Consider the following 14,864-nt stretch of genomic DNA (forward strand, 5'->3'; position numbering starts at 1 on the left):
TCCCACCGTCGGCATAACACCCCTCTGTGTCGGTGCCACGTGTACTGTAAAAGTACACTAGCTTCCGCTGAAGTTTTCGGCTTATTTATGACAATAGCCGTATAGGTGTTGCTGGGTATTGACAATCTGAATGCGTCTAGTGCGTCTAGATACTATGGAAATTGCTACGCACCTGGCCTGTCATGTTGCAATAACATTTTCTGACACGATATATAATATCTTGGCAAACTGTCTCACTCCCCGCCATGCCTCTTACGGCTCATTAAGTCGCCGCCATCGGATTGTGTTCTTCCCTTCTAAATACATGAACTTTGGTGGAATTTGTTGAAGATCCAACCAGCCTGTGGGCTGAAGACTAGCCTCAACCCACAGTGAGTGTATGTTAACAGTTAATCACTTACCACATTTGCTATAATGTATTCCCACTACTCTCGTCTTCGCCTCACGACAACTCAGCGATTATACTCCCGTGAAAATCTGTGGAGTAACAATGTGAGTAACGGGACAAGTTAAATTGTGCAGTCACGTGACATTCAAGCGGAGTGTCACAGCTTCATATCCCAGAGACTCCGGGTGGGATACTCAATGAGACCAGTGCAATGCTGTTGGAACGGCGTCGTCAAACCCTGGCCAAGTCTCAAACTGATCGCGGGTAATCCAATGACTCAATGTAAACACGAGAAGGTGGTGTAACAGTTACCTGCGTTCTTTTGAGCCCTTAAATGAATATTACGACGTGACTCACAATGCCGTACTCACGTTTCTTCGACACCAGTAACTGTACCTATAAATAGCTGTCATGTTGATGATAGCTAACTACTTTGACTGGGTCTGTTGCAGATGTAAATTCCATCAAGAAACAACAGATATTACTAAGTTACGAAAACGTCCGTGTATCAGGCAGAATATTACCATATTACGCCTGGGAACGTCTCAAAAGATCTGACTGGTACTCGCATGAACATCTTCTGAACACACTGAGACCAAATGTTTTGTGGTCGTGATTGATTGAAGTGTGGGCCAGGTGATCCGCTAGCCTCTCAACACTGGCTACACTGACAGCCAGTCGAGTCTAAGAATAGAAAGAGGCCTATGCATCTCATGCGGGAGGGAAGACGTCCAGTTGTTCTCTGTCCCTTCGCCAAGTGCTCGGCGTGGTGTAAGTGACCGTGTTTGTGCCGTGTTGAAACGTGACTTGTTCGATATCATGCCCCTTCGACATCAGCCACCCTCCCTAAAGAAGGCTGCGATGACTGTGATAGCAAATTACTTTGATAGGATCTGTTATGGTTGCAAATCCCATCAAGAAACATCTGATTTGTTGCTCAGTGAGGAATACCTCTTTGTAGAGGGTCCTTTTGTTGATATGCGTAAGTAGATCATCTGACAATGCGTATGTTCCCAGACCAAATAATATTTTCTATACTAAACTTTTAACAAATTAATTCTAGGTATTAAGAAAAGAGTTTTATTAATTGCATAATTCCGAAGAACATTCCTATAACACCTGTCCCCCATATTTGTTACTACTTACCGGCATTCAGTATGTGATAAACGGTTGAATGCGAATAATTTCATGGAATATAAGAAATTGGCCCATGGAATTGTTTATCTACGAAATCAGTCTTCATCAAACAAACTACCACACGTCAGTTACCACTGCCGGAGGGAGGGGGGAGTGACATGAAGTCAACATGATAGACAATTAAATAGATTTTGATTTCAAGCCATTGAATAAAATGAGGCGTGCTGTAATTTATGTTGATAATGAACATACTTGTAACTTTGAGTATGTTGGTAATGTGTATGCGTGTGCAAGCTAATATGGACGTGCGCTCTCTCCGTCAGTTTAGTCTACAGCTTATTTGGTTTGACAATCATCATCATCATCATCATCACCCGTTTACCCTCCAGGGTCGGCTTTTCCCTCGGACACAGCGAGGGATCCCACCTCTACCGCCTCAAGGGCAGTGTCCTGGAGCTTCACACTCTTGGTTGGGGATACAACTGGGGAGAATGACCAGTACTTCGCCCAGGCGGCCTCACCTGCTATGCTGAACAGGGGCCTTGTGGAGGGATGGGAAGATTGGAAGGGATAGGCAAGGAAGAGGGAAGGAAGCGGCCGTGGCCTTATGTTAGGTACCATCCCGGCATTCGCCTGGAGGAGAAGTGGGAAACCACGGAAAACCACTTCCAGGATGGCTGAGGTAGGAATCGAACCCACCTCTACTCAGTTGACCTCCCGAGGCTGAGTGGACCCCGTTCCAGCCCTCATACCACTTTTCAAATTTCGTGGCAGAGCCGGGAATCGAACCCGGGTCTCCGGGGGTGGCAGCTAATCACGCTAACCACTACACCACAGAGGCGGTGGTTTGACAATACTGTACAATATTTTAAGAAACGTTTGTAGCAGAGTCGTCAAACACAGATGAAAATTTCGCAAGCCAGGCTGAATCCACTTTGTTGTGAATTATGAAGAAATGATATGTCCTGCAGTTATTTAATTGCTTCTTCATTTCTTTCGTGACTTACTGCCAAAGCAGCTGCATTCTTTCAGCTATGTTCCAGTTAATAGAATCACACTAGCCATATTAAACGGAATCGGGATTTCTGAGGCACCTTTACTGCTTTTTGATTCACGTGTTATATACTACGAATAGACGATGAACAGTATTTGGTATAAACATCCTAGAACCTGCCCCCTACAAATTGAGAATAATAATAATAATAATAATAATAATAATAATAATAATAATATAAACGACAGTACGTATTATTTGACTAAATTCTAACTTTCATCTTATGTTCATGTATCGAAGGACAACACAGAACCCCATTCCTCAGAACATAAGGGACAACATGTTCCTCAGAAGAAAGGGAGAATAGGAACCAGCACTGGAACTGCCCGTTTATACTTCTCGATGTCACAGAATACAGGGGCATCCGTCGAAATAGCACTAACGAAAGAAGGTATGGAAATAGAAGAACTTCCTTCCGACTCAATGGAATCAACGTCACCAGAAAATATTCAGCTTAACCCATCTGCGACCACACTGTCTGGTCCCCGAATGTGTCGCACGTCGAATTGAAAAGTGAAATACGGATAGCCCAGCGGGGGTACGACGGGTCCTGGCCAAAACCCAACTCAAAGCCTGATTGTCGGTTTCTAAATCAAACTTAACATGTTCCAGGTAGAAGTGTAACTTCTCCAAGGCAAACAGGACTGCAAGTCCTTCTAACTCATAAATGGGGTACTTGGATTCTTGAGCCGATAAGGTCCTGCACGCATAAGAAATAAGTCGCCTTCCTAGTTCAGTTTCTTGGAGGAGGACATTCACAACTGCAGATTATGAGGCGTCTGTTTGAATGGTGAACTTCCTTAAAAAATCTGGCATAGCAAAGACTGGGGCGTGAATAGAGCTATCTTAAGGTCTTCGAACGCAGCTTGCTGCGCTGGGCCCCATTCGAAGTTGACACCCTTCCTACGAAGCAGGTTTAGGGGCGCCACCCTATTAGCAAAGTTGGAAATAAATTTCCTGAAGAAATTCACCATGTCAATGAACCTAGCCATTGCTTTAATACCTTTAGGAAGCTTAAATTCACGAATTGCATGCGTTCTAGAATGGTCGATTGAAACTCAATCGGGCAACACAATATGTCCTAATAAGGACATCGAAGGCTTAGCAAAAGTTACCTTAGATAATTTTACTGTCAGTCCAGCCTTACAAAGGCGATTTACGACCTCTTAAGGTGATTTAAGCGTTCTTCAATGGTTTCGGAAAAAAACATGACATCGTCAAAGTAATGGTAAAAATATTCGAATTTGATGTCGGAGAAGACCGTATCCAGCAGTCTATTAAGAACAGCCGCGCCCGTGGGGAGCCCAAAAGACACGCGGTTGTATTCCTACAAGTTACAATTTGTAGTGAAAGCAGTCAGATGTTTAGATTCTTCCGCCAGGGGAATCTGATTGTACGCTTGGTTAAGATCTAGGATGGTGAAGAACTTAGCTTTACGAAACAAAGAGAAACATGAATGAAGATAAGGAAGGAGTACTGATTGTAATACGACCTTATAGTTTACCCCCTGTAATCGATGACAGTCCTGAAACCACCTTGGTGTTTCGGTACAATAAAAACTGGCGATGAATACGCACACTTTGAAAGTCGAATAATGACATCATTCAACATTTGATCAATAATCTCCTTAAGTGCCTTCATCTTAGGTGAAGATAGTCTATATGGAGGAAACCTTACCAGGATCGAATCCGTTACCTCAATCTTGTATTTAGTTAGGTCAGTAACACGAAGGTTTCCGAAAATACATCGGGAAAAGACTGACATAACTTTCGAATACTCTCAGCCTGATCCTCAGGTAAACGTCCAAGGTCTAACGTCACCTCACTCTGGGCAGGCAAAATCGACGAAGATGAAGCGGAATAACATTTTGAAAGAGGAATATGTAAATTACTCTCAAAGTTGAATCTGCAAGACTTGCTCTGAAGGTCGAGCACAATATCAGAATACGACATGAAATCTACCCCCAATATCACAGGGCTTGGCAACTGTTTGGCAACATACAACTAAGTTATCCAGGTAAATTCAGAAATGCGTACTTTATCATGAATAAATCCTAAAATTTCTAAGGGTGAAAAATTAACCGAAACACATTTGACAGAAGAAAAACAATAATCAGGAAATTTACAACACATTTTCCATTTAGAATACCACTCCTCTGAAATAATGGAACTAACACTTCCTGAGTCTAATAGAGCCGTGACTGGTTCATTATTTATCTCAATTTTGCAGAAGGGCACTAATCCTGGGGTCTCAGAGGTGGTTTTTATGACATTACCACGGACCTTCAAAAGATAAATTAGAGGGTTTTCCTTCTCGATAGTTCGGTACCGGACTTGACCTGGGCTCAGCCTCTAGGAGCTTGACTTTTTGACTCAGCCGGCCGCGGTAGTCACTTCCTATCGTCTAAGTTAGTGGAGTCAGCACTAGAAGTATAACAGGAAGATGTGCTGTTAGGTGACATACAATTTTTGGCAAGGTTTGAGAGCGACAAGACAAGGTTCAGCGTGGTGGTGGCCAAGTTGACGGAGGAGGCTCTCTAGCGAATCGTAAGGGGTCAGTATACCACACTTCCTCCGCTGACACTGCCATAGCCTCGAGTTCAGAGAATGTTTGATGTCGAGAAGCGAAACATAAATAACACCTGTAGGATGGAGAATTCCCTTCGACGATGGTCTGTATCATTTGGCCTTCTGAGTAATGAAGGGCGAACGCCCTCGTAAAATTTTTATGTCTTGAATAAAGTCAGCTGAATTCTCGTCCATCCTTTGCACTCGGAAGTAGTACTTTTATATCAACGAGGACATAGCCCTTGCTGAAATGAAATTGTCTAAGAGATGGGCATGGAAGTCTTCTAAAGAGCTTCTATCAGCTATTACCTTTACAATTTCATCAGAGAGGACGCCATTATGGTATGGGTAGATGATTTATGGAATTTGAAAATGAGACAGAGAAACAGTAAAGCATGATCCTGAAATTATACCAGAATCCTTAGGAAGGTCATTACGTCATTAGTTGAATTTACGGAAAATTTCGATATGCCTTAAAGCAACATGGCTAAGGGGTGTGACAAACCATTAAATCCAGGAGATATTATCGGAAACGGCGCTGGATTTTGAGAGGTTTCTAACGCTGCGTTACTGATGAAGAACGGTGGAAGTTGTGGACGATCAGCCACTTTTTCAGATGGGGCAGCAGTTTGTTGTAAGACAACAGATTCCTACTCTCAGTAGATTTACTAGGGCCCTCGTCCGTTGTTAAGTTTACTGTTGGAAGATAGTCACTCTTAGCGCTAGCGGTTCATGACAACAATTGATTAACCTTATTGGACATCTCTGAAAGGAGTTGAGCTAGCATGCTCGTCCTTCAGTTTCAGAGACAATAGGTCCTTAGCCCTATTGTAAAATTGGAACAATGTAGCTTGAACACGCTTGAGCCGATTTCCTGAAGGTTCACCAGACATAGTGAAAGAGAAACAGACAAAATTTAGAAAATTTCAGAAATGAAAATAAAATTGTAGAGTTCGGTCTCAAATTCTATGAACAGCCGTCAAAAGGGGCTTTATCCAGACCAATTTAACCACGTTCTCCTACCATTTATTCCTGGGAATTGTGGAACGCACTGGTGTAAGAAGGTGCAGGCATGAATGGGTGGATCAAATTTTAATTTAAAGCATTAAAACTCGAAATTTTATTTCTTCCCTTGTTTTTCTTTTCTTTTCACTTTTTAACCTTTGTTAGACAATAACTATTAACAATGTTGGAAGATTAACAATTCGATGTACATAAGGGAATCTCTACAGCACTAGAAACAATAGTTATTTGACGTTTAAGAGTAATCAGGTACCTAAGTAACTCAAAAGTTACAATTACCAAGAGCACTACTGCTCCAATTAATTACAAGTCAGGAGACTGGGCTCCAAAATTTACAACATTAGAAGGGGCATCTTTGCTCCGCATAGTCACTGTCTTATTCGCTCGACAGTCTAAGTTACATTTAAATAGTAAAACATCAACAAAGGCAATAAATGCCTATACTACATGGCCGTAGTGAAAAAAGGAAAGGTTAAAATTATTGGCCGAAAGTCAAAATGGTAGGAGGCGAACTCTTGCACTCCTTTGAAATTCACTACAACCTCATTAAAACCCTATGTGAGCTTACGGCCAGACGTTACAGAGGCTAAGCCTATACTACGCATGTGACTAGATGGAAAGAAAATTTTAAATTACAAGGAGGGATTTTTAAGGATTACGAAATCCTAATCACCTCAAGACCAAGTTGAAGGGGAATACAAGAGGGTTTACACTCTTCATTCCCTCAGTTATTCTAAGATTTTTTGACTTGTTTGAAAAATTACATGTAAGATTACATTACGAAAGAATTTGAAACCTTCCTTTCAATTTTGCTTTCTGGAGCTTCTACATGATCAGAAGATATCTACCATTATCTTGAGCTGGTGGACCTACCGGAGATGGACGAGGCAAGCTATCCCTTGCCTCCTAGACGATCACACTCTACTGCTGGATTGCAGCGATCGAAAGTCAACATGGCTCAGAGGGTCCACGTTTTTATAGCGGAAAAGTAGATTCCAGAGTTCTCTGGGCCGAAGTTCTGAACACACCCACAATTTCTATTAGTTGATGTACTAAATTTCAAAAATTCCTGAATGGTTAACTTTTGAAGCCGGCGGGAATAGATAGAAGTACCGATAACCTTAGAACACAAAAAACAATGTGCAACAATTCATTTTTACCAACTAATGACTACAAAATTTCTCCTGAGATCGACAGTAGAGACATCTAACGATAAACATTAAAACTTCTTCCACTGGAAGTTGCACAGTTCGTATTACAGATGGCCTTTTAAAGGGCACACGTTTTAAGTGCACGGAGTGGGTATACCTCCGGTACAAAAATAATAACAATAAGATATTAGATATTGGCCCATGGAATTGTTCAGCTACAAAATCAGTCTCAATGAAAGTACGACATGTCAGTTGTCACTGTTCAGTAGAGAAGTATGACATCAGTGTGACTGAATATTAAATATATTTTTAATTTAAGTAAATGAGTCAAATGAGGCGTACTGTCATTATTATTATTGTTATTATTATTATTATTATTATTATTATTATTATTATTATTATTATTATTATATTATGATTATTATTATGATTGTGATTATTATTATTATTAACTCATTTTGGTATTCATACCTTTCGGTGGAATTTTTTAACAGAATAGGAAAATGTTTCCTGATGATGATTGTTATCATTCTGTCAGTAATTGTGAGTATAGGGATGCAAAGCAAAGTCGTTCTCTATCGGCACACGCCATGAAGAGGAAAGTAAGGATTTCTTCGTCCGACACCGCGGTGTAGGGGGCCACGCGTCCGCCTGTCACCTGGCAGCCTCAGGTTCGATTTCCAGGGTCAGGGGTCCTTAATTATAAATGATTACTATCCCTGGCCTGGAGACTGGGTGTTTGTGTCGTCCTTAACGTTCCTTTCCTCACATTCAACACTTTACACTTCCGCCATTTACAAGATACACTCAGGTTCCTCACATATGGTGCAGGTAGGGGCAAAATATCTTTCTACTTCGACGCCCAGAACAAATATCCTTTTTAAAAAAGGATTTCTTCAGCCCCGAACCTAGATACTAAAAGGACTCAGAGTTCAGCGCCATGCAGGATAGGGTTGTCAACGATAAGCGGTATGGGGTGGTCAATGCATTGCCCGGCTGCCTTCAATACAGTAGCGGATATTTCCAATCTGGCCTTGGGGAAACCAGGAACAACTTACATTTCTGGAAATGGTAGGGTCAATTGTAAATTTCTCAGCTCCCTAACGTTGAATGGTGGTAACTCATCAAAAAGTCGATGTTCGTAAAAGGAAAGACTTCTGCTGGGTTGTAGGCGAAACCAATGCACAAATCTGGATCATTCCCCTCATAAATATTTTTCAACCAAATCATTTCCACTATTTCTTATTCAATGTGTTCTATGTCATCCTTCACCTCCTATCTCACCATAGCCATTATAACACTTGAAAATCTACCTCTTCGCGTTCTCCTTTGTATTTCTATGGAATAGACTGTAAATTCTTTTACTTCTATTTTACTTCCCGGAGGAAGTACACGAGCAAGAACCTGCAAGCTTCCCATCAACTCTTTAAAAGATTCACTCCCAAATTTATTCATAAAACATTCAATAATAACACACCCTATTTTCATCTTTACTTATTCGCCGCCCCCTCCCCCCCTGAATTTCACTCTGACTGCCAGCCTTACTCCTCGTAATCCTAGTTCACTAGAACTCTCATCTACTTCACTAACATTTTCCCTTTCGCAAACTTGCTCATTTGAATTACCTTTCTTAAAGCTCAAAGTCCTACGTCTGGACGATGAATCCTTCCTTCCTGTCACCGTCCTCGCCTCCCACTGAAATCAGACACGGCTTTTCTCTCTGATGATGTCCTCCAAGTCAGCAGTGTGATTATCTTCCTCGTTCGTCGTTCTCCCAGCTGATTCGCACTCTGACCTCAGCCATCCAGTACGTTCGCATTCTTCCTTAAGGTGCGTTTTCAAAGGTGCGACTGTAGCCGCCACGGCGGCCAGAGCCGCAACGACTGGGGACGCCATGTACGTTGGCAACAGCAGCCGCAAGCGACGGGCACGTGGGGTGTTTTCTTAGACACGATTCCAGCCGCCAGTCGCGCAGTTCATTCCGTCAGAAATCGACGAGAGCTCGGGCGATTTCGTTAGTGGCAGGGTTTTCCTTGACATTTTAATGGAAGAAGAAGAAGGAGAAAAAGTAGAAAAAGAAGAAAGGAAGAAGAAATGTGGTTAATGTGGTATCTCGGCCCGAAAAGAAGGAAAGTCAACAGTATATTTGCATCGCACTATGAGGAAGGATGCTATAACATTTTAATTAACAGGCATCTTTTAAGTGATGAGACAAAGTTGAGGAAGTATTCCAGACTGAGTGTTAGTTTAGTTATATTCTCGAAATTATAAAAAGTGAAATATTGAAAACCTCGTGCAATCGGTACATGAAGCCCATCAGCCCAGCTGAAAAACTTGCACTCACTCTCAGGTACGGACATTTAAATCTTATTTTAACAGTGTTTAGCTCAGTTGAATACATGTTTTTACAGTAAGACATAACGATCAGTAAATCTGTGGTCGTAATAGAATTCTAGTTTTTTTTTGGGTAGTGGCTTTATGTCGCACATGGCGACGATAGCATAGGAAAGGCCTAGGAGTTAGATGGAAGTGGCCGTGGCCTCATTAAGGTACAGCCCCATCATTTGCCTGGTGTAAAACTGGAAAACAACGGGAAAATATCTTCAGTACTGCCGATAGTGGGATTCGATCCCACTATCTCGCGGATGCAAGCTCACAGCTGCGCGCATCTAACAGCACGGTCAACTCGCCCGGTAAACTTCAAGTTTAACAAACCCGCAACTTAATTGACTGACACAACATTAATTGCGCCAATATATTAAGTATTTACATACTTAGACATGCCATTCCATCGGTATAATTTCGTGGAAGCGGATATAATTTAATTTATGTAGTTCCAAAATTGTCTAGCGTACTACTACTCAATCTAGGGAATGAAGGAATCAATAAAAACGCATAAAAATGATAACGCAGACTGGGATTTACATATTATTTAAAAGTACATATTGCACTGTATATTCAATCCTATAATACCCAGTAATCTTGACAGGATATCATGACTGTTTACATTTGTGCACGGCTCGGCTTTTATCGGGCCTTGATTGACAGACGAGAATGCTTGCGGAGGAGGTGTTGAGCAATAGTCACTTCCGTCGCAGCGACTGCGGCCGCCAGCACTGCTCACTGCACCAGTGTGGCGGCTCAAGCCGCAATCGCCGCGAGTCGCAGACAAAATTCAAACTGCGCATGCTCGGAGCTGGAGATTGCTGTCGCCGTGCGGCTACAATCGCCGTTGCGGCTACAATCGCACCTTGGAAAACGCACCTTTAGCCATAATTCACTTGGTGTTGTTGCCCACCTGCTTTAGATGATCCGCTGACCATGTACGACTTCACTTCACATCACTCACCACTAATTGACTTTCCCTTATGTAGGCGTTGAGACGAAAACGCCTGGCGTTTCCCATATGGAATCGGAGCATTTCCCGTTTATTAAAGGCTTCTCTCTCTATTTCCTGTTTGATGCATATTCTCCCACCTTTGAAGTGACGCATGCTGTCCAAGATCGTCTTCGCAATTATGACTGAAACAAGTCTCACTCTCACTGGACGCTTACTAATTTCCTTCCCCAGCCGCTGGATCTCGTCGATATCAACTTCCCAGTAGGTGATCTTCAGACTTTAGTTTATTAGATATAGTGCTTTAGTTACTAGGTCTTCCTTGGCGTCCTCCGTTAACACATATTATCAGAATATTTCCCTTACGGGTTTCCCGCTAATGCTTTCTCTCTGGCCACGTCAATTCTTTTATCTCTGCTTCCATTTTCTTCACCTTCTCTTTCAAACTTTCTTATCTCCTTGTTTTTCTGGACCATTATCTTAGCTCCTCGTTCATGCAATCCTTTTATTATCTTCATTCCTTGGCTTGGCTCCCGTAGAAACTCTCTGCCCTATTCTGCCTGGAAAGCCTCCTTGACAATTACCTTTATCATTCCATCTCTTCCCATCCAACGGCACCTGCATGACTGGATCGAGGGCTCGTTTCCACTCCTTCGATGACCAATACCACCGAAACGAGTGAAACTGCCATAAAAATTGTGGTAAGCCCCGTCTGATGTCCGGTACTGTATTCAGTAGCACACCTGACGGTGCTACAGTGACCCTCCCAACGACCACACGGTACTGCTGAATAGAGATCTCCACGTCAGCACTCACTCACCATACAACCTTCCTCTTTGCTTGCACAATTACGACTGTGCTAACGATGAACAGAAACCACAGGCACTTCAGTAAATAAATCACTCATTTACAATCCAAGACTAGAGGGCGAGTTGATAACGGGGAATGGGTCATGCGGCTGAGAGCTTGATTCGGGAGATTGCAGGTTCGAGCCCCACCATCGGCAGTCCTGCAGATTGTTTTCCGTGGTTTCCGTTGTCATACCAGGCAAGTAGAAGGTCCGTTCCATAACCAAGACTACAGTGGTTTCTATCGTACTAGATGATTTACTGACTGTGTTGTTGTGATATACTTCCTGTTGTTCCCTTCTTCCACTCTTTCCCTTAGTCGATGTCCCGTACTAACGTCGCCGAAAACATGTGCGTGTAATTGTGACATTCAACAGCTAAGGAAAAAAGAATCTACGTAATCTTGGCCACTTTCTGGTATTAAATAACACCTTAATCAACTAAAGGTGTTGCTAGGACAGGGCAGGTCGCCATTTCGAAAAGTATTTAATATCATTTAACGAGGGCTAAATAATAAATTTTGGAAAGTATAGTAGAACATGCGTTGGGGATATTAAAACCCATTCTCCTGATTCATGGATAGTCAAAACACTGGTCATGAATCAACATTCCAATCAGCGGTGGCTCTCTCAGTCGATGTAATAGAGACACAGCCAGTCCTTTCTGTCTATATTTCGATTGTTTTGTTGAAATATGTAAATACATCTCCCACATCTTTGAACTCCACGAAAACTTCAGTAGGGTGAATTGCATGTACATATGTGACTTATGTTACTGCGTACAATTATAATAAATTACAATATCGGAAATGCTTCTAGCTTATCCTTGAAGAATATGGGCTGGGCGAGTTGGCCGTGCGGTTAGGGTCGCGCTGCTGTGAGCTTGCATCCGGGAGATAGTGGGTTCGAACCCCAATGCCGGCAGTCCTGAAGGTAGTTTTCCGTGGTTTCCCATTTTCACACTAGGCGAATACTGGGGCTGTGCCTTAATTAAAGCCACGGTTGCATCCTTCCCACTCCTACACGTTTCCTATCCCATCGTCGCCATAAAGCCTACCTTTGTCGGTGCGACGAAAAGCAAAATTGTAAAAAAATGAAGAATGTGGGTTCCATTTTCGATCAGGTTATGAAATAATCGCGGGATCATACAAGTGGCAGAAAATAATTTTTGCATAGAGGATCCATGGATGTAGCCACTCTATTCTACTTGTTGACCAGATGCCTTTAGTTTCCACTACTCCAGGGCAGTTTGTGGACGAAGTGAGCCTTATTTTCCCCCTATTACAACCCAAAAATTGTTGTTTTAAGTTGCTTTTAATAATTAGCATGATGATTGTGCGATGTGATCCTGCGCTTTAGTCGTGCGTTTGTTTTGATCCATGTATTTTAATTTTCCACTTTATTTAGATGATGCTGTTTGTTGTTTAAATGGGCCTAACATGTAGGTCCTTGGCCCTCTTAATTTCGAGTGACCCTAAAAAGTTTAGGTATACTGTAGTTCCAAGAAAGGAAATTGTGCTGGTGGATGACAGTGAGTTCCTGTATGGGTTAGGTCAGTGGTACCTATTCTAGACGGGCACACTAGAAAATATTCTGATGGTAGTGTTGTGAGATTCTTGCTGTTCTTTCCTTCGTTCCTTCCTTCCTTCCTTCCTTCCTTCCTTCCTTCCTTCCTTCCTTCCTTCATTCCTTCCTTCCTTCCTTCCGTCTTTGGTTCCTTCCTTTAGTAGCTGACTACTGGAAAGGAACCATTTCATGGACCGCAGTCTAAACCTCTTCAGAGATACTGAAGTAAAATTGAGGGATCTCAGTGTCAGGTGTAAAACTTGAAGTCCTAACGTTTACGCATCAGCAACGATTTCAAGGATTCCAGCTCCTTGTTGTAATCCCAAGTAGAGAACCATACGAATGTCTAATGTACAAAAGGAAATTTCCATCGGAATTATTCGCTCATTACTACAGAGATATGACGTCCGCGTAAGTCCTTCCGACCGTCTGCGATTAAAATAATTATAGACTGCTGTATTATAAATGACAAAATGTACTCTCGATGGGGTTATGAATTGTAACATTGCGCAGTCAATGGTTAAACAATTCAAGGTGGTGATTTCCTTGAAATACTGTGTCATGATTTGCATGTTATTATTATTATTATTATTATTATTATTATTATTATTATTATTATTATTATTATTATTATTATTATTATTATTATTATTATTATTATTATTAACAAACACATTGCAATTGGGAGGTACACCGGCGGCATGCGTACTTACAGTAGTTCGACAGCGAAGTAAAATTAAAACATAAATTGATTGACAACAGCAAAGAAGGTATATCAAAACAATTCCATAAGAAACAGATATTACAAAAAGTTCTATCGAAAAGAGAAATTTCGCGAAAGCAAAAGAACAATAAAAAGAAAGTTAGTTAACCAGGAAGCCATACTTTCCAGTGTTGACTTAGTCAATGTAACTTTTGAGTTTTTCAGTCGGTCGGAAACACTAATTATAACACATATAACACTATAACACACCTGAAGAAATATACACACCATTAAACAAATAATGACATGTTTTGTTTAACAGGAACACCTTCAGATTCTATCAAATCACTTTAAATCAAGGCCTCTCAAACGCCCAAAATCTCACGGGTGCAAACAGTGGCACAGAGTTCCTGCGCACAGTGCATCGGTCCCGTTCGGAACGGCTCGGCCCAACGCTTCATCTCTGGGCTACTCGGCTAAGCTTCGCTCAACTCGGCTCGGATTTGGAGCGCTACGGAGCAAGTGAGAAAGAGGGAGACAGGGGGAGCGAGAGAGACAGGCATGGGGAAAGAGACAGACAGCGCTATTGCTCCAAATCGAGGAGTGGGGGTCTGCACTCTGGTCAACCAAGGGAAGTCGTCTTTTGCACAGTGCACTCTGAGAGGTCCTGCGTTTAAATCATGCGTATATATGTACAATATAGTTTACGCTGCATCAACTTTCTAATGATTGAGAGCGGGTGCTAATATGAACAAGTACACTTAAGAAAATGGAAATTGGAAATTGCAACACCATGAAGGCATTGGCCGTTTGTGTTGATTTTCAAGGTATGGGACGATGCCGTGTAAGTATGTAAACGATCAATGTTTCAGACCCATTGGAATGTTGCTACAGGTCTCCCCAAGTGATTGGTCGTGGATGAATCAACTCCAGTATACGGACTCTGGTGTAGCGCAGTTGACTTGCAGTCTATGCAGTGAAGTGTTCCCCGTCAAACATGCCTCGACGACAGAGAAGAGCACGCTATCAACAACTGTCGCCGTTTGAGAGGGCTCGGATAATTGGGCTGTGTAAGGCTCGATTATCGCTAA

At 42.0% G+C, this 14,864-nt stretch overlaps 1 protein-coding gene across 2 annotated transcripts in view; it reads left to right on the top strand.

Annotated features, from left to right (window-relative positions):
* Positions 1-1,096: 1,096 nt before the first annotated feature.
* Positions 1,097-14,864, top strand: part of LOC136862901 (uncharacterized) — an 801,576-nt gene continuing 787,808 nt past the window's right edge. The window contains exon 1 of one of the 2 annotated variants that reach the window (XM_067139181.2): positions 1,097-1,370. In XM_067139181.2, coding sequence (XP_066995282.1) covers positions 1,208-1,370 — 163 coding nt within the window. In that variant the 5' untranslated portion in view covers positions 1,097-1,207. The remainder of the gene's footprint in view (positions 1,371-14,864) is intronic. The other variant, XM_067139182.2, reaches the window with a different exon arrangement.

The sequence above is a fragment of the Anabrus simplex genome, chromosome 2, assembly GCF_040414725.1.
Source record: "Anabrus simplex isolate iqAnaSimp1 chromosome 2, ASM4041472v1, whole genome shotgun sequence".
Lineage (NCBI taxonomy): Eukaryota > Metazoa > Arthropoda > Insecta > Orthoptera > Tettigoniidae > Anabrus > Anabrus simplex.